This window comes from Coturnix japonica, unplaced genomic scaffold (genome assembly GCF_054131305.1).
Source record: "Coturnix japonica strain WE unplaced genomic scaffold, WE-NBRP24 Scf040, whole genome shotgun sequence".
NCBI classification, from domain to species: Eukaryota; Metazoa; Chordata; class Aves; order Galliformes; family Phasianidae; genus Coturnix; species Coturnix japonica.
The window spans coordinates 2,288,351-2,306,750 of NW_028188943.1; the positions used below are offsets into that span (position 1 = coordinate 2,288,351).

The window sequence follows — 18,400 nt, forward strand, 5'->3', positions numbered from 1 at the left end:
GGCAGAAGCAGAACATCTATATGGTTTGTTGCAGCTGTGGGTTGTGACTGATATCAGTCCTTGGATCTGTTACACTTCACAATTGCGTTCAGAGTTTTTTCAGGTCATCCTGGCTTTCTGGTGCTCCCTGCACAGTGACACCATCTCTTCTGTCACCCCATTTAGTCAAACTGACTGTGATTTGCATGTAGCTCCTCCACGGTGCTTCCAAATTCCTAACAAAGTGGGAAATGAGCCAAGTGACCCATCTGATATCTGATAGATGCTGACACAAAAGCAATATGTCATAAAGCCCTTTGCACTGATGCGATTCAGTGTAATACCTAGCATGGGTTTGTTTACCTTTCCTTGAGACTGCAGGTCATTTCTAGCAGTAACAATGCTTACTGCAGGTCACTCAACACCACGTTATGACTATGAGTCTTACTTGAAATCCATTCCTAGCCATGAGAGCTGGGCAGTATTTAAATAGCGCTTCTTTGGAGCTCAGGATTGGTTCATCCCTAAAGGTAGGAAATAGGGAAGGGGGGTGTCCTGGAAATGGGTGATGCTGAGATGGTGGAGATGCTGAACGCCTTCTTTACTTTGGTTTTCACTTCAAAGACTGCCCCTTGGGACTCCTGGACCCTGGAGGGAAGAGAGAAAGCCTGGGAAATGGAGAGCTTTCCTCTGGGTGAGGACGGGGTGATCTGGGAGCATCTGGGTGGGATCAGTGTGCACAAATCCATAGACTCTGATGGGATGCATCCACATGTGCGGAGGGAGCTGGCAGAGGTAATTGCCAAACTCTGTCATCTTTGACAGGTCTTGGAGAAGAGAAGTGCCTGAAAGCTGGAGGAGAGCCTGTGACTCTGCAGTCTTCAGAAAGGAGCAGGAGGAGGATCTGGTAAACTGCACGGCAGTCAGTTTCACCTCTGTCCCTGGAAAGGTGCTGGAACAGTTTGGTCTGGATGCCTTCTGCGAGCAATTGGAAAGGAAGAAGTTTATCAGCAGTATGCAGCTTGGATTCACCGAGGAAAAGTCATGCTCAACCAACCCTGCAGCCTTCTATAATGGCATCACAGCACAGAGTCCATTTGGAGACCTGTGGCCTGCAGTGTTCCCCAGGGCTTGGTGCTGTGTCTGATCTTGTTCAGTATCTTCACTGATGACCTTGAGGAGGGGATAGTGTCCATGCTCTGTAAGTACGCCTATGATACAAAGCTGGGAAGAATGGCTGGCACACCTGAAGTCTGTGCTGCCATTCAGCAAGACCTGGACAGACTGGAGAGCTGGGCACCAATAAACGTGAAGAGGTTTAACAAAAGCAAGTGCAGAATCTTCAGCCTGGGAAGGAGTAGCAGCAAGTATCAGTACAAGGGCATGGAATGTTGTGTGGGCACCTGGGTGTGCAAAGGAGGCATGGTGGCACACATAGATGCCCATGCACATGGGTAGACAGAAGGACAGGGTTGCACATCAATGTGTGTGCACAGTGTTATTCAAATGGCTGGGGTCATACAAGTATGAGCAGGCATGTGGCTGTGTGCAAGAGAGGAGCTGCCCATGTTTGTGTGCAGGGCTGTGCAATGGAGTGGGGTTGTACAGCTGTGTGCGGGGGCCAGGTCCTGTGTGCCATGGAGCTCCATGGGAAACCTCTATGAGTGCTAGCAACAGCAGGAGCACTTGGAGCACTGCCTGGAAGAACGGTGCTGGGATGGGCTGTGGTGGGCGCCGAAGATGCATAGTGGACCGAAGATGCGTAGATGCTACTCTGGACCAAATGTCGGGCAGCTGCTCATGGAATGCCACTGGACAAATCAGGCTGTGCAGTCTTTGTGAATATGTAATTATGATAGTTTATTGATTGAATGCATTAAAGAAAAAAAAAAAGGAAAAAAAAATAAAAAAATAAAAATAAATAAATAAATAAATAAATAAATAAAAGAAATCCCAGAATGTAGTAAAACATGGAATGCTGAGTTGGGCTGCAACTGAAATGCTGTGCACTGCAGCCGCTGCCTTGTGACGCTTTTCCTCTCAGTCCTTCATGTGCACCTTCTGCATCATCTCTGCAAGGCTGTTCATCTCTGCGAAGAACTGGAAAGAAACAAAGCAAGCGTAGAAGTAGGACAGAAACAATCTAGGGAGATCTCATGAAGAAAGCCTGACCAGTAAACATCCAGAATGGCCCCGTGTGGAACAGCATGTTCCTTTCATTCAGGTCACTGACACTACTTCCCATGACACGTTGTCTATGGTAAGATTCATGCTCTGTCATGGGAAGGTCGTTTCAAAGGTTGCAGTGCCCAACATGGCAAGCTTCTTTATCACAGCAAAACCTTCTGGCTGTTACCAACCACATTGTTCTCAAGCCAGAGGAAGGCGTCCAAGCTCCCCATGGCAGCTCTCACTGACAGTGTCATTTCCTCAAACACACAATTTTTCTATTCCATCGCTTCTCTCAGGATTTTGCCATCTCTTTTATGTCTGACAGATGTAGGCACTGAGACCAACAAGAGAATGCGTGTCTGTGTTCACCAAGGACTCACCTCTGCACGTGCAGCTCTCAAAGAAGCCTTTCTCATTTCCCTTTTCCTTTCTTTTTGTTGTTGTCTTCTTGCTGGAAAGCAAGAATACCAATGAATTCATTTTGTCTACAGCAAAGCTGCAGAAATATGGGTGCCGAGAAAACAAATGGCAGTCCAAAGACAAAGCAAATGGGACTAGGAAGCCTCTCAGTGAGTAACATTTCCAGGGGGAAATACGGAAGAGCATAATGATGTTAATGGAAAGAGATGCGTTTAGGTATTCTGGCACCTCGCTGCCTTTGGACTTTGTAGCCTTCAACTCCTTTCCCCTCCACAGAGAAGGAAAAGGTAAAGCAAGCCCTAAGCAAACTCAATGTGTTTGATAAGGACAGCACTTCACCGGGACGGTGCCACAGCACCTTCTTACCTCTTTGCTTGGAGCTCCGTGGTGGGGTTGGGGCCGGCACACTGCCGGTGCTCTGGCCCCTGGCTCTTTTGTTAGCAGGCAACTGCGCTGCTGCCTGTTGCTCTTCGTCCAAGCCCTTGCGTTTCCCTCCAGCCAGGGTCTTGGAGACAGAGCGGGGGCACACAGCCAGGGAAGGTCTTCTCCCTGAGCTGGGACCTGCTGTTACTGGAAGCCCTCCAGCCTGGAGATGATCTCTCCCAGAAAGCACTTCCTGCACTGCTTTCACGTAGATCATTCCATTTGGCTCACATTGTACATCTGTTATAATCAAGAAAGGAGAAGCAGTTAGACTTCAAGGGAGCCCAAGGCTACTTTCAGTCTGCAGAATGGGCCACAATACTAGGAAATCTCATCTTGAGTGTTCACAGCAGCAGATCTTGGGTGAAGTGTGGGTTTGCATTTCAAATCTGGACAGGGAAGGTACTTGTAAATCCCAGGGACAAAGACCTCAAGCAACATGCAGCAACAACACTCCCAGGAAAGAACAGACAGAAAGCCTGACTAGAACGACATTGAATCAAACCCCGATGCCTGTTGTGCCTCTGTACCTCTCTTGGGTGCCACGTCACAGGCTGCAGTCCTACCCAGACCTGCCGCAAGGCTGCGCTTTGCTGGAAGGCCGCTTGCGTCATCTTCTGGCAGAAAGAAACAAGAAATACTTGAAGAGCATCTCTTGGGAGGAAGATTTGAGCACAGCCAACCACCAACTTCAACTCTCCAAGTGTAGTTCCTACCATTTTCCTTTTTGCTGCTACAGCATGGTGCCATTTCTGCAGTCAGCACAGATCTGCAGTGGGCTTTCTTCACTCTTCCATCACACATGCACCCCTTCATGCAGCCCTATTTAGTGGCAGGTACCCACACCACAGCTCTTACCTGCATGGGCTTTCCGTTTCCCACCTTGCCCAGCACCATTGCATGGACGCACGGGCTCTGTCCCTAAAAGAAGAGATCGTGTGTTGATTTCACAGATGACAGTAGCAGTATTGTCCTGTTAGCCCGTGTCCACCCCCCACTAAAGAAAGACCCTGTTTTACAGACAGAAGAGAAACTCACTTTTGCGTGGCAGTAAAGACAGTCCATCCCCATTGTGTCCCTCTGCGCGCTGAAAGGTGCAGCTGGATGTCTGGCAGCTGCGCCGCCTCTGAAGAGAGAAAGGAAGAAACTCAGGTCGGAACGGGCAGCTGAGAGCTTCCAGATCGTGCCAGAGATGGGATATCAGAGTGCTGAGACATCATTGATCTCTAAGGGAAAATACAGCCTGAGCCCTGCCCGTGCCATTAGCCCAGGCTGTCAGCAGTGAGCTCAGGATCCAACCGCTTACTGAGGTCCCAAAGGACCAGCAGGGCTCCCCCTGCTCCACTCCTTCCCTTTACAAATGGGAACAAAGAAGAAAAGTCAAGCCAAAGGAACCCAGCCATACCTTTCCGCTCACAGAGCAGGCATTGGATCCGCACTTGTCTCCTTGCTGAGACATGATCGCTCAAGTGTCAGAGGAAGCACAAGTTCTCTCACAAGCTCTCTCCACAGGAACTTTCCCTGCTCTTGGAAAGAGCTGGCTTCACTCTTCCTAAGACTGCCTCGATCCTCCAAATCTCCCTGCAAACAGGAACCCTGCAGAAATCATCCACAAGAGAAAAGTCAATGGGAGAAGTATATTCCCAGCTTTGTTCTGCCATGCAATTGAGTCTCTTGTGGAGGAAAAGGTCTGGGAATCAGCTGGCTGCAAGAACGTCCCAACGCTAGCTGCAGCTTGTGTCTGACTGCCATGGCTTGTGTCAGCAAGTGCTCTTCTCCATCTCCTCAGGAGCTCTGCACCCAGCCATCCGTGTGGTAGTGAGGCACAAGTTGCGCTCTGTTTCCTTATGAATGGTGTTTCATCATCCTCACCAAAACACGGGTTGGAATCTCCACAAGAACCTCTTTCCCCTGGGAACAGCCATGTGGAGGGGCACTGCTGGAGCTGGGGACTTCTCCCCGGCCTAGCATTTCATGTCTGTAGAGACACCTCCCAGCAGCCAGCCAGCACCAAACCCAGCTCACCTGTTGGGCCTGTTCAGCCTAAGCTGCGCTCAGCTCACCAACACAGCACAGCAGTCCTTCGGACAGGCTCTGCCAGGGTGATCTGTTCCACGAAATGCACAGAGCTCAGTCTCCGCGTGCAGCACGCTCGCCAGAGCACCAGCTCTGCTCACCACCTGTGGGACACGTGCTCCTCCCACCGTGCCAACCATTGAGACCTCAGCAATGCTCGCATGACTTCTGCGCTTTCATCATAATGGAAGTGGACGCCTCCTAGATCCGAATTTAAGGAAACCAACGCCAGGGTCAGCCCATGGGGTGATCTGAAGTCAAACAACAGGGAAGTGAAGGTGACTCTTGCGCAGCTGTCATGGTTTTGTAATTTTCATTAAAAACCAGTCAAGACTAATGTGGCCTCATAGTGCTCAATGGAGTCCCAGGGGAGATCGTGGGAAGGAATAGGGGTGCACATCTGTATGCCCCGAGGCTGGTGCTCACCTCTCTGATTGTGGCTTTAGGCTCCAGAGCCGATGTTGACTTCCCTTACTGTGGCTTTATGGCCCAGGGCCAGTGCCGGCCTCATGGGCTGGGGTTTGAGGCCCTTGGACCATTGCTGGCCTCACTGAGTGGGGCTTCTGCCAGTTGGATACAGCTGCTGGCTGAACTGGCCAGGATGGAGCCTTCCCTGTGCAGCCTCCCATGTGCATATCCACCCCAAGAATGGAAGTCCTCCTTCTATATGTACCCCTTTCAACCACAATGTGGAAAGCAAACCATTTAGGCACCTGAAATGCTTCTGCTCCTGCAGTCTGGCAGAAAGCAATGCCCTCTGTTTCATGCCACCTCTGCACAAACTGGAAGGGAATGGGGAGACATATGTCAGAACCAATGGGACAGGACTTCACTGGATGCAGTTTAAAAGCAAATCACCCCAGCTCTTGGTTGGGCTGTTGCCCTCTATTGCTGGGGATCCCTGACCCCTGGCCACTGGATTTCCACGCATGCATCCTTCCTTGGAGCCAAGTGTGCCTTTCCCAGCAGCAAGCACCAGGCTGGAGTCAGCACCAAAACCAAAACCTCCTTGCACCTTTCCCGTCCTTCTTTCACACATCGTCTTTTAGTTTCAGAAAATAGGGCCAGACCCCAGTGAAACAAGAGCTCTAGGACAAAGCAGCTGCTTTATTTTCCTCTTTCCCTTTCCTCATCTACACCCCACAGAAAGACCATTTGCCAAGTAAGGGATGCAGTGATCAGGTGTATGAGGGGCAAAGCAAATCAAGCTTAATTTCAAAGGCTTGCCTCTTCCATGTGACTTCCCTGAGGTCTGATACAATCATAGACTCATCTGATACAGTCATAGATTCATAGAATAGCCTGGGTTGAAAAGGACCACAGCGTGCAGGGTCATAAACCACCAGACCAGGCTGCTCAGAGTCACATCCTCCCTGGCCTGGTCCTATCACTATCCACCCTCAGGAGTGGGGACAGAGATGGTTTCAGGGCTGGCTCTGGGAACAGGCCTGATTGCTGCTAGTGAGCGAGCCAAAGGCTTGATGGCGAATCTCCTCTTCCTTCCCAACTGCAGTGAGATTTGACATGACTCCAACCTACACCAGAAGCCTGAGCACTGCAAGTGTTGACAGCGGGCAGTTGCGAAGGAGACGGAGCTCTCTGCAGAGGGAGAGCATTGCCTACAGGTGAGGCTGGAGGCTGTGGGCTGGGATGTGCATGGGGGTGACCCAACGAGAGCCCATTCCCTAACGCCAAAGGGTCGCTGCTTGTTTGTGGCTGCCCGAGAGAGGGATGGGGAGGCCAGGAGCCCCCCAGTTCACAGGGCTGGTCCCTCTCCACGTCTCCAGAGAGCCATGGGACAGCCCATCAGCTGTCTGTGGGGAAGGCTGCATTACAGCCCAGGCTCCTGGCTCAGGCTGGCGGGATGCGGCCCCAAAGCCATCAGCCACTCAGGCAGACCCCTCCCGCTCTGTCCTTTCAGTCTTCTGCCACCCATCGGGGCTGTGCTTGAAGCCCCAAAGCAGCCGATGAGCTGCCAGCTGCAAGGCCAGGAGGGAACAGAGAGCCAAGAAGAGCTGGGCCCAACAGGATGGGTGGACGTATCCAATCTGTTCAATCTGTTCAGACGTGTCCAATCTGTTGATGTTGTTGCTGCAGCCCCTTTGCTGTGTCTGCGGCGGTCTGTAGGGAAAAGGGGGATCAGGTCAGATGAAAGCCCCTTTAGGGCTCATGGCGGGGGCAGTCCCGCTTTGGGTTGGGGGTTGTTGTTGATTATGGGACGGGGGTCTGCTCACATCCCCTGTGAGCCCCTCCCCCCCCAACCCCATCCCATAACCCCTGTGACCCCCCCAACCCCATCCCATTCCAGCTCCCTGCAGGTCACACAATGGAGCTGCTGCTGCTGGTCCTGTAGGAGGATGGTCCTATGCCCACATCCCCAACATCCTCAGCTTCACCCCGTGAGGTTTTTGGGGTCCACATCCTCAGCTTCACCCCAAGGTTTTGGGGTCCACATCCCCACCGGGTGTCCCCAATGTGTCCACAAGGATTTGGGGTCTCATGTCCCCATAGAACCCCAAGTGTCCCCCCAAGGTTTTGGGGCTCACAACCCTGTTGGATATTGGGGAGGTGGTGCCTGCATGCAGCAGGGCTGGAGTCAGGGAGGTCACAAGTGTCTGACAGGGGTGGTCACCTGTAGCACAATATAGGGTTATACACCCCCCATAACCCCCCACCCTTCTTTTGTGTATATGTTGATGTTATTTAATGGGGGGGTGGGGGTCTTCACTCACCACTCCCCCCCCCCACCCCCCCGAGCAGCACTTCCTCCAGCTCCGCTTTGAATCGCACTTTGGCCGCCCGTTTCCCCACACGCTGCAGCCGTTTCCACACCGAAGCCATCGCAAACCCCCCAAAATAAAGCCCCCCCCCCTTCAATATATACTCATTAATAACACACACACACACACACCCTTTATATAGAAACTCAGAACGCAGCGTTGGGTGCGGCACAGCCCCGGGGCAGGAAGCGCTGATGATGGGAGGGGGCTGGGCCATATACACTCATATGGGCCCACCCCTAAGCTCTGCCCCCCTGCACGGAAGGACACAAAGTTCCCCTGTCGTGGCTGTGGGTGACCACTAGGGGGAGCCGTAGGCATTAAGATTGCCCCCCACGCCCCTTCCCCTTCAACCCAATTTGGTTCCAAAGAGACCCCCCCGCCCCCCGCATTAAACTGGGGTCTTAGAGTGCCCCCACTGACTCCAAATACCTCCCCCAACCCACCCTATAGACCCCAAACCCACCCCACTGCACCCTAATCCCACCCCACAGCCCCCAAAACCCCCCCCAAGCCCACCTTAAAACCCCCAAAGGCCACCCCATAACCCCCAGATACCCCCCAAACCCACCCTATGGACCCCAAATCCACCCCTCAGCCCCCAAATACACCCAAAACCCACCCTATGGACCCCAAATCCACCCCTTAGCCCCAAAATACCCCCTTAAACCATGCTGGGGCCTTGGGGGCGGCTGTTGGCGGCCCTCAGCCCACAAACCTCTTCCGCTCCCTCTGCCGTTCCCCCCCCTCCGCCCCACGCCACCAGGTCAGGCCTCTCCGGTCTCCACTCCCCCTTCCCCCCATTATCCGCAATGGGTCCGTGCCGTAACCCGCTCCCCCGGAGGGAACGCGTGCTCTGCGGAAATGAGTCCCCTGGGAAACGCGATCTGCTTCACTGGCGTTCCGCCCTCGCTTTGGTTCCTACGGTCTACAGAGCCGGAGGAAGGCGATCCCGGGGAGGGGGGGGGGGGTGTCCTCAGAGGGGTGGGGACGTGTCAGCTGTGTCTCCACGGAGGGCTGTGTGTCCCCCCCCTACAGGTGGAGCTGCTGCTGCTGCTGCTCGTGTACCCCCGTGGGCGCCCCCACCACCACCACCCAAAACGAAGGGGGGCTGCGGGGATACCTGAGAGTATTGGCTCGGGCGCCCGGCCCCCCCCGGCCCAAAGCGTGCAGCCGCTACCTGCGGCGTTTGGCCGCCCGGAGCCTGGGGGGGTTACGGGAGGGCTTTGGCACGATGGGGAGCCCCGGAGGGGGGTTACGGCTTTGCCTCCGTTTGGAGCCCGACGACGCGACCCCCCCTCATCGCCTCCACATCCTGGCGCTGCTGCTGCAGGTGGGGGGGGGGGCTCAGGGCTGATCGGTGCGGTTGGAGTCGGGGGGAGCAGAATTAAGGCTCACCCTGCGCCCCTCCCGCTTTCCCCCCCCCCCCCCCCCCCCCCCACTCACCATGTGGGAAACGCTGGGGGTGGGACCTGAAAGCCGGTTGGTGTGGGAAGGGGCTCGGCCCCCCACCGCCATCACCCCCTTCGTGTTGGATGAAGGGGAAGGAGATGGGGGGTGGGTGGCAGCCGCCTCGTTGCCCCCCCGCGGTCTGGCCATAGGAAATAATTCATCTCAATTGTTTTCTTATGGATTCATTTGCTTCCTCGAGGTTGTCCTGACATTCGGCAATTTCCTTCAGTAGCGTTTCGAGCCTTTTCACTTCTGCATCCTTCTGCTGTAGAAATATCACATTCAAAACAGGACGAACCAGATCATTTTAGAAACAATTACAAGCCAAGTTGCATTTTGGTGTTAAAAACAGCCATAGACTCATAGAATAGCCTGGGTTGAAAAGGACCACAGTGTGCAGGGTTTCCAACCAGCAGACCAGGCTGCCCAGAGCCACATCCAGCCTGGCCTGAAATGCCTCCAGGGATGGAGCATCCACAACCTCCCTGGGTAACCTGTTCCAGTGCGTCACCACCCTCTGTGTGAAAAACATCAACCTAATATCCAACCTAAACTTCCCCGTATCACTTTAAAACCATTCCCCTTGTCCTATCACTGTCCACCCTTGTAAACAGCCATTCCCCTGCCTGTTTATATGCTCCTTTCAAATACTAGAAGCCAACAGTGAGGTTTCCCTGGAACCTTCTCTTCTCCAAGCACAAGCCCAGTTCCCTCAACCTGTCCTCATAGGAAAGGTGCTCCAGCCCTCTGATCATCTTACTGGCCCCCCTTAGCAATATTTGCAATTCTCTTTTGCCTTCCTGCAAGCACACCTGCTTCAGGGCACATTTCATCCCACTGTTAGGCCTTGTAAGAAGCACTATGGCAAGTCCATATGCAGAAAACACTGGCATTCCATTCACTAACAGAGAAACTATTCTGCCCTTGCTCCTGACTCTTGTCCCTGCCTCCTCCTGCACTGGGCAGTGTTTGTGGGCAATGAAAGAAATACCCACATTCTGGAAAATACAGACAAAAAAGAAACAGGCAGAAAAGCGGCACTAATACTTTGTCACTGGTGGGAATCTCCACAGAAAGTGCTGTGCTAAAGGTGTGAGGTTAAGGGATCATCACTGTCACGATAAAAGTCACAGCATGGAAGATTTAGCGATGGCGTGCTGACTAGAAGGAAAAAACAACACTTACCTTGGAGCTTGTTCATTTTCTCTCCTATCATCGGATATCTTATCATCATCTACGTAGCTCTGAGGTTGGCCAAAGCCTGTTGCCATGAGCTTTGCTAAACGCAACAGTGCTGTGGCTCAGAGGTATTACACCGGCACATAGCATAGGAGAACTCCATAACCCAAGTGTCAAGGGAAGAAGGAAGGGGAACGGTTACAATTAATTACGTTCACTAAATTGGTAATTGTAGGCTTCTTGTCACACACTACTGCCTACAGCAAAACAGCACAGATGTTGACAACTGTGATTTCTGCATACAAGCAACCACTCGAGGCTGAGCACTCTCTCCTGTCTCTTTGCCATTCCTAGAAAGACCCAGAAGAGCTCAGTGTCCTCTTGCTGTTAGTTTACATCCTCCAAGCACTTCCAAAGGCACGCTGCTCTGTAGAAAAAGCTGAGCTGCCCAGAAAGTTTGTGCAGGAAGAATGCAGCAGTATCAGTGCCCGTCATCCTGGGGGACCTGAATGCATTTGTGAAGAGAACAGGGAAAGGAGAGGGAAGAGAGCAAAACCAACAGGCACTAGCACTGCTGCCCACAGGGGGCGGGGCTTGAGGCAGGGCCTGTGCCAGAGGGGGGCCTGGCACAGTTAGGGCCAGCTCAGGGCCCAGAGCAGAGGGGGAGCAGGCAGAGGCAGGGCCTTGGGGCCCAGGATGGAGGAGGACCAGGCACAGCTGGGGCCAGCTCAGGGCCCAGAGCAGAGGGGGACCAGGCACAGCTGAGGCCACTGCAGGGCCCAGGTGAGAGGGGAACCCAGCACAGTCGGGGCTGCTTTGGGGCCCGGCACAGCCAGGGCCTATCCCCCTTTTTTGCACATATGAAATGCTCCCAGCTGTGCTGCACAGCAGAACATCTTTCAATGGAGATGAAAGCCTGTGAAATGAGAGAATCCTTTCTTATTTCTTTCACATTTGTGTTTGTTGACTGCAGTTCCAACCAGGTGGACTCGCAGTGTCTTGCAAGTGCCACCTGGAAGCAGGTACAGACTGGAGACACAGCACCCTCAATGTCCAGGTGAGTAAGAGCAGCCAAGGAGGCCTTTGGGCTCTGCAGGGTCCAAGTGTGGAGCATTACACACAGGAACAGCTGAGTATAAAGACAGTGGCAGAGCTGCAGAGCTTGCCATAGTAGGGAGGCACAGTGGCTCAGCTCATTTCCCACAGTAACACAGGAAATAAGAGCCATGAGGGAAATGCAGATGCCTTCTGCACCCATCAGAGGGGAGGAATGAGCTGCACTTCCACAGAGACATTCCTCTCACAGCCACTCACACCTCAGGTGTGGAGGGACGAGCTGGGGCTGCTGGTGGCAGCTGTGGAACACTGCCATCTGTGGTGCTCCCTCCTGCCCTGGAGGGGCATGTAGAGCTGAGGACCTTTGTCACTGCACAAATGACTGCAAGCAAGATGTAGCAGAGGGAACATAAAGCATTTAATAACTTATCATACAAAGCAATGAGTAATAGAAATGACAGTATTTCCAACCAAATATCCCCCATCCTAGCAGTCATGCCTGATCTCTACAGTCCCACCCAAACAATTTCCCAGCCCCCTCCAATTCCTCCTCACTATCCCACCCCTGAATTTCCTTCCCCCAATTCCCACACAGTAATTGCCCACACTAATTACCAGCATGCAGGGCATGGGGAACACCTGTTCCTTGTGTGCAGGCACCTGGAAAAAAAAGAAGTGTCAGGGAACTGGGGGTCTGTAGCAGGTTGTGGAGGCTCTGTGTAGAACATAACCCCAGACCACAACCCCATCAGCTGCTGGGGCAGCATCATCCCTGTCATTGGGGGATGTTGCCAGTGGTGGATAGGGACACAGGGAGAAACCACACCTTGGTGTAGCTCTGATCTGCTCATGTCCAGTCCAATCCTCTATAGCACTTTCCATCTTCTGTCCTTTGTTCTTAACCGTATCCTTCCTTCTCTTCTGCTCTTTTTCTTTCTTTTAGGTGTCTTACCTGTATCTGCTTTTCCCCTCTTCTGTTCCTTTACTGCTCTGGTCAGCATCCAGTGTCTGCACCACAACTCTAGGTTTTGGGATCGAGAAAGGTACACAGGGCATAGATTTGTACAAGAAAAGCTCTCTTGCTGTGCCCAACAGGTGACAAAAAGGGGCCCTCAGGACCACAAAGGCAGCTTGTTTCTCCAAAAAAAAAACAACCTTAATTCTTTTCTTTATAAGAAGCATTAGAATCTTACAGAGAAGATGAAAATCATCTTCACTATGCTTTTAGACTGCGCATAGACTAGACCAAGATGTGTGGTGTTGCTTTGATACCTTATGAGGAGCACCGGTATCAGTGGATGAAGCTAACATTGTCTCAGAAGCACAATAATGGAGTACTTTTGTTTATAGTTGGCCTGAATGCAGTACAGGAGTGTGTTGCAGTAGTACTTGTTCTGGAATTCTAGGCTCTGACAAAGAAGTTTAGCAGGGTCCAAAGCACTTGTGAAAACAGTAAAATATTATTACTTCCTGTGTTAACAAATGAGTCTGTTACAATAGGATGATGAAAATAATGCTGCTTTAATGTGCTAATCATCAAACAGAGGATCTAGTCAGATTTCTAACTTCCAGCTCTTTAATTTTAGAGGTCTAGTTTGGAGCCTAGGGGACACATACAAGTTTGCCTGCGTATTAAACCCTTTACGGCACGGGAGAGAGCAAATGGGTCACAGGTAAGGCATTTATTTAATCATAAACAAAAAAACAACCCTTAAAGTATATATGTTTTCTTTCCTGTAAGATGACCTTTTAAAACTTTTTTCATGCCTGCATTACTTGTGCTTCCTTGTAATAGGGATGTGTTTCACTTGAGGACTCAACAAGCATTATACTGAAGTCCCCTAAGAGCTCATTGGGAAGAATGAGCGATAAAACTTTAGGACAGGCAACACAGAAGTTCACCTTTTCACAGGTAAATTAATTGTCTTTAAATGATTTTAAGTTATTTATGGAAAAAGTTGCTTGTCTTCTGTAACTTCATATAAAGCAAACAAGTTTTTCTTAACTGTCTTTAGAATTATCAACGTGTATCTGACTCCTTACAAGTACCTAAATATTGCTTAAACAAAATAAAGAGATTAACCAGCTTCTTGGTAACATTCAGGTGTTTGGACCTGAAGCAACTCAAGAAGAATTCTTTGAAGGTACTGTGAAGCAACCAGTGAAAGAGTTCTTAGAAGGATGTAATTGCCTTGTTTTTACGTATGGCGTTACAAATGCTGGGAAAACTTACACATTCCAAGGTATGAGCAGAAATGCTTTTTCCTTGAATTAATTTCTTAAAGTGAGAACTACTTCTAGAAGAGAGAGATGTTATGACTTCTTACCTAGTTACTCAACAGGCCTTGTACGTTGCCTTCTTTTGAATACTAGTAGCCTTGAAAAGTCGTCTTCTTCCATAACAAATATTACTAAATTTACAAGTGTGTAAGACAGCATACACTACAATAACTTTGGTTTTTGTTCCTACTATAAATGCGTGCATCTTAAATGCTGTTCTTTATTTGAAGGCAAAGTATGTCTGAGTTTGTTTGATTTATTGTAGGCAGAAATTAAACATTCTGAAACATTTGATCAAGGTATTTCAATCTTTTTCCAAATTTCTGATTTTAGTAATAACAGCAGCATAGAAGATTGTGTTCCCTGAGCTTTAGTAGTACAGAAATAATACATCAATGTCCTTTCTGGCTGGGAGCAGTTGTTTTTTATGTTTAATATTGTCATAACAAATGAAACGATTGGGTTCACAGGAAACAAATTCCCCTTATTTCTGTTATTTAGTGTTCTGTTACTATGTATTTCCAATAGTTTTATATGCGTGGAGCTGAAGACTTTCCCACAGTAATACCTTTTTAGGACTTAAATATTAAGAATCAACAGGGTAGTATGTTCAAAAATTATCTTTCTATGCACCTTCCGTACAGCACTATAGAAATTCTTCTGCGTATTGTCCTCTCTTGTGTTCATGACTGACTTTAAAACACTGAAGCTTGCTTGGTATTTAGTGACAGTGGAAAAACTAAGGCGTGAAGTAGGCAAGATGTGGAGGTAGTTGTGTGCTCCAAGAAAAGGCAATGGGAAAGGAGCTGAGTTACTTTAACAGTTTTTATGAGACTTGTAGATATTTCTAAATAGGGTTTGTGGGACGAAGGGAATGTTGTAGCAGAGACATCACTCTGGTTGTTATTTCAGGGTTGTTTCAGAGCGGGAAGGGAGCCTGGTAAACAGTTGAAAATCTGCACGTCTGTTAAATGTGGGAGTTTGCTGTGGGTTATTTTTTCTTCTTAAGGCTAAGCTTATGCAGAATATTCTGGCTGTTTTAAAGTGATGCCCTGTAATGTCTAGGGAATGGGATGTGAGCTGTTGCTTAAAGCCAGTATTTTTCAGGGAACAGTCTAGTAACACTGCAAACATTGCTTCAGACTGTAACTGGCCTCTAAATTCTTTGTGTATACTTTGAGATTAGAATCAGTTATCTTTGTCTTCATTTATGTTTATATGTTGCTTACAATAGTAACCTGGCCCTTCTTTTGTGTATTGCTTACAGGGACAGAAGATGATGTTGGTATTTTGCCAAGGACGATGGATATGTTGTTTAAAACTGTTGGAGGAAGGCTATACACAAAAATGGATCTGAAACCTATTCGGTGGAGAGATTACGTAAAACTGACTAATGACAAAGTGAGAGAAGAAATTGCTCTTAAAAATTCGTTGCTTCGTCTGACAAAAGAGGTAGGAAACTACTTTATAAAGAAATGATGAGTACATGCATCTTGTGATAGTTCAGTGTTATCCTTTCCATTCTGTAATGAAAGAGGGTTCTGTATTTACACACAGTTTTCTATTTGTCTTTCTGTTCTTGCTGAAAAAGAATGAAGCATCTTATTAGTGGTGTGCTACACCACACTGGGGTATTTTAGTTGTGGAGTATGTTAACTTGATCTTACTGATGAGGTGGTTAAGTGTGGACTTCACAGTGTGAAAGGCAGGTGGCAGTAAAATTCCTTCTGAATTATTTCAAGAGCACAGCTGAGTATGAAGTCTGGCTCCAATGATCTTTAAGTATTTCGGGGAAAAACAACACCTGTCTTCTACATGAACCAAAGATGTGTAAAACTGTTCTAGGTTTAGTGAGTATGTGGAAAGAAAATGCAGTGGACAGCTATATGCTGATCTCATCCTACTCCATTAGAGAGTTAAGATGTGATCGTGCGATATAGGTGCCTCCTCCAGTTTCAAGACCCGTGTTCCTAGGTAAAATACTTGACCTTATAAGCTAAGTAGGTACAAGCTTTGCTGACTATACAAAGCCAGATCTGGGTGAGTGTCATGTAGATGAAAACTTCTATGTTAAAAGTTTTACTTCTAAGCATACTGTATCTGGTAGGTGAGATTCCTCCTCTTCAGTAGATGAGAATTTCTTTCTACTTTTGTGCTCTATAAAAAAGCAACACAACCTGAAGCCTGGGAACTGAGTATACATCTATGAACATCATGAGATCTACATGTTGGGAGCTATTCTGTATTTTCTATGACCAAACTACTTAAAAATATTATATTTACAAAATTTAGTCATAACTTCATTTGTGTAACACTTTGATAGCCTGAGTTAAGAAATAATAAGCTGCTTATCTACATTAAGTGATCGAGTATTCTACCTTAACTTCCTTTTCTGAGAGTTGACCTAATAAGCCATAGGATATGGAAGTCCTGAATTAAGAAAATCCCAATAAGAAAAATATTTCAGGAGTCCAAGATTCATGAAGGGTAAAATGCAGGTTATAAATGGGCTATTGAAAATCATCTTATTAAATAACTCCTTTTCCTGTTGGGGATTCTCTCCCTATTTGTTCTTTTTCTTTCTGAATCAGGAAGCTGAAATGCATCAGATCTTATAGTAAAGGAATTGTCAGAAATGAGTAGTAAGGTGAAACCAGTCAAAATGTGTAGCCAGGATTTTTGTGTTGGCACCTTGGAACTATACTGTATTGTTTTCTGGTAGAGCAATACAGCTGCTTTTAAAATAAATAAATAAATAAATAAATAAAAGCAACCAGTGGTGTATTGGTGCTGTACATCAATAATAAATCCTAAAGTCTCTGTTTTCTTTCGTAGGTAGACCATCACAACAGCACTAATGACAAATCCCCAGCTGATTCTAAGGGTATGTTTTATATTAAACAGTAGCAATTAGAAAAGCTTCTGTAAGGTCAACGACTGGCTTTTTTGGCTAATGCTGATAATAAAAGGATTATTTAGCTTTTATTTGTAACAGAATGGAATAATGGGCAGGACATCTGGGCAGAAAACAGAAGGAATAAAATGGCTAGGAGACTACTGGGACATCTATCATAACCTGGTTTTATGAGGTGAAAGTAAAACAAAGAAAAAGAGTATGATTTGTGATAAGATCCCTAGTGGTTTTCCGACAGGCCTTTAGGGCACTTAAGAACTCACTAAATACTTTTTTTTCCCTAAAAAGTCAGAACGAAGTGTCCTTACTAGTTCAGTTCTCTATATTGTAAAGACTGAAGAGTTCTGAATATTTCTAACCCAACTATAGATGTTAGATTGGGTTTTGGAAGTGAAAAAGCAAGCTTTATAGCAGGCGTGTCTTTGCAAATGTGTAGGGCACGCGTCTTGACTTCCAGATACTTGGTGTTTGTATGAGAGGTGGGGATTCTCTGTGTTTATGTTCTGGGAAAAGTTTTAAGCTGTAAGCTTAACTATTACTTATTTTTAAATGCAGCTAGTTTTACTGTCTCTACATTGACTTGTAATATTTTCTACTTTGCAGGTGCAGAAAATCTCTCAGAAGGATCAGACCAACTTAGCAGATTATCTATAGATGATTTTGTGAAGTTCTCTGGGTTTCATTTTTTAAGATTTACAATGAATGTTTTTATGATTTACTGGCTCCTTTATCAAATGACAGAAAAAAAAGGACACTTCGCCTTGTTCAAGACATCAAGGGATATTCTTACGTAAAAGGTAACTAGAATACTTTGCAAACTGCCAAGCTTGTCATGGAATAGTGTAACATGTTTCTTCTGAGATAGAAAACTCTTAAATGTGTTCAGTGTAGCTCTAGAAGTGTCTGCTTGAATGTGAAGGCAACAAGCTACATGTACGTATCTGCATCTTCAACAGTATTCTCCTTATTCCTGTACTTTGCCCATAAAGCCTGTGTGAACTCCACTGCCTTCATCATCCTTGAAAATGAGAGCCATACAGTCGTTATAATGCAGACAAAATCCAGATAACCCATCCCCAATAAAAACTACAAGCTAAAACAAAAAACTTCTCAGGTTGACTTCTGCACCAGTGAATACAAACTTTGGGCTTCTGTAGTTTAAGAACTTAGCTTTTGTACTTTCAGTACTAAGGCTGCTTGCTTAATTTGGATGGAGCATACTTTAGTATACTGGTAGGATAAACTGTTGTGCTATACTATACCTTGCCCTTTTCTGTGGGAGGAAGAATCTTAGTCTTATCTGCCATCAGCTTGTCGTATGTTTGAGGCAGAGTTAATGAAGTATTTTATTGTCTGAACTAAATGTTCTTAGTTTGTATACCTTATTTCTTGTTCACTTTCTCTTTTGCTAATGAAGCTTGCAAAAATCACTTTTCCTTCTTTTGAAAGGTTTGCAGTGGGTTCAGATTTCTGATTCTAAAGAAGCTTTCAGACTTTTTAAACTGGGACAGAAACACCAGAGTTTTGCAAGCACAAAGCTAAATAGTTGCTCCAGCTGAAGGTGAGAACTTTCACTAACATTGGGTGTAACATAGTGTGGGGAAGAGGGATGAATGAAAATATTGTTTATGGCTTTTTTTCGGGGAAGAGGCTTTAAAAAGGCTTGATA

The 18,400-nt window shown here is 47.7% G+C and overlaps 1 protein-coding gene across 6 annotated transcripts; it reads right to left on the reverse strand.

Moving 5' to 3' along the window:
* Positions 1-1,814: 1,814 nt before the first annotated feature.
* Positions 1,815-9,771, reverse strand: LOC146752973 (zinc finger CCCH domain-containing protein 11A-like). Of its 6 annotated transcripts, none has more exons than XM_085531155.1 (9): positions 7,982-8,141; positions 5,020-7,191; positions 4,400-4,905; positions 4,033-4,120; positions 3,853-3,915; positions 3,525-3,611; positions 2,938-3,234; positions 2,532-2,602; positions 1,815-2,079 (listed from the first exon to the last, which is right to left on the reverse strand). In XM_085531155.1, exons 3-9 carry the CDS (start codon positions 4,451-4,453, stop codon positions 2,020-2,022), a joined length of 720 nt encoding a protein of 239 aa, XP_085387281.1. In that variant the 5' UTR covers positions 4,454-4,905; positions 5,020-7,191; positions 7,982-8,141; the 3' UTR covers positions 1,815-2,019. The 6 variants fall into 6 exon arrangements, with proteins under 6 accessions (XP_085387281.1, XP_085387279.1, XP_085387282.1 ...); XM_085531153.1 differs by having other exon boundaries at positions 4,400-5,321; positions 5,497-7,191; positions 7,982-8,140; XM_085531156.1 differs by having other exon boundaries at positions 4,400-4,590; positions 7,982-8,140.
* Positions 9,772-18,400: the final 8,629 nt, after the last annotated feature.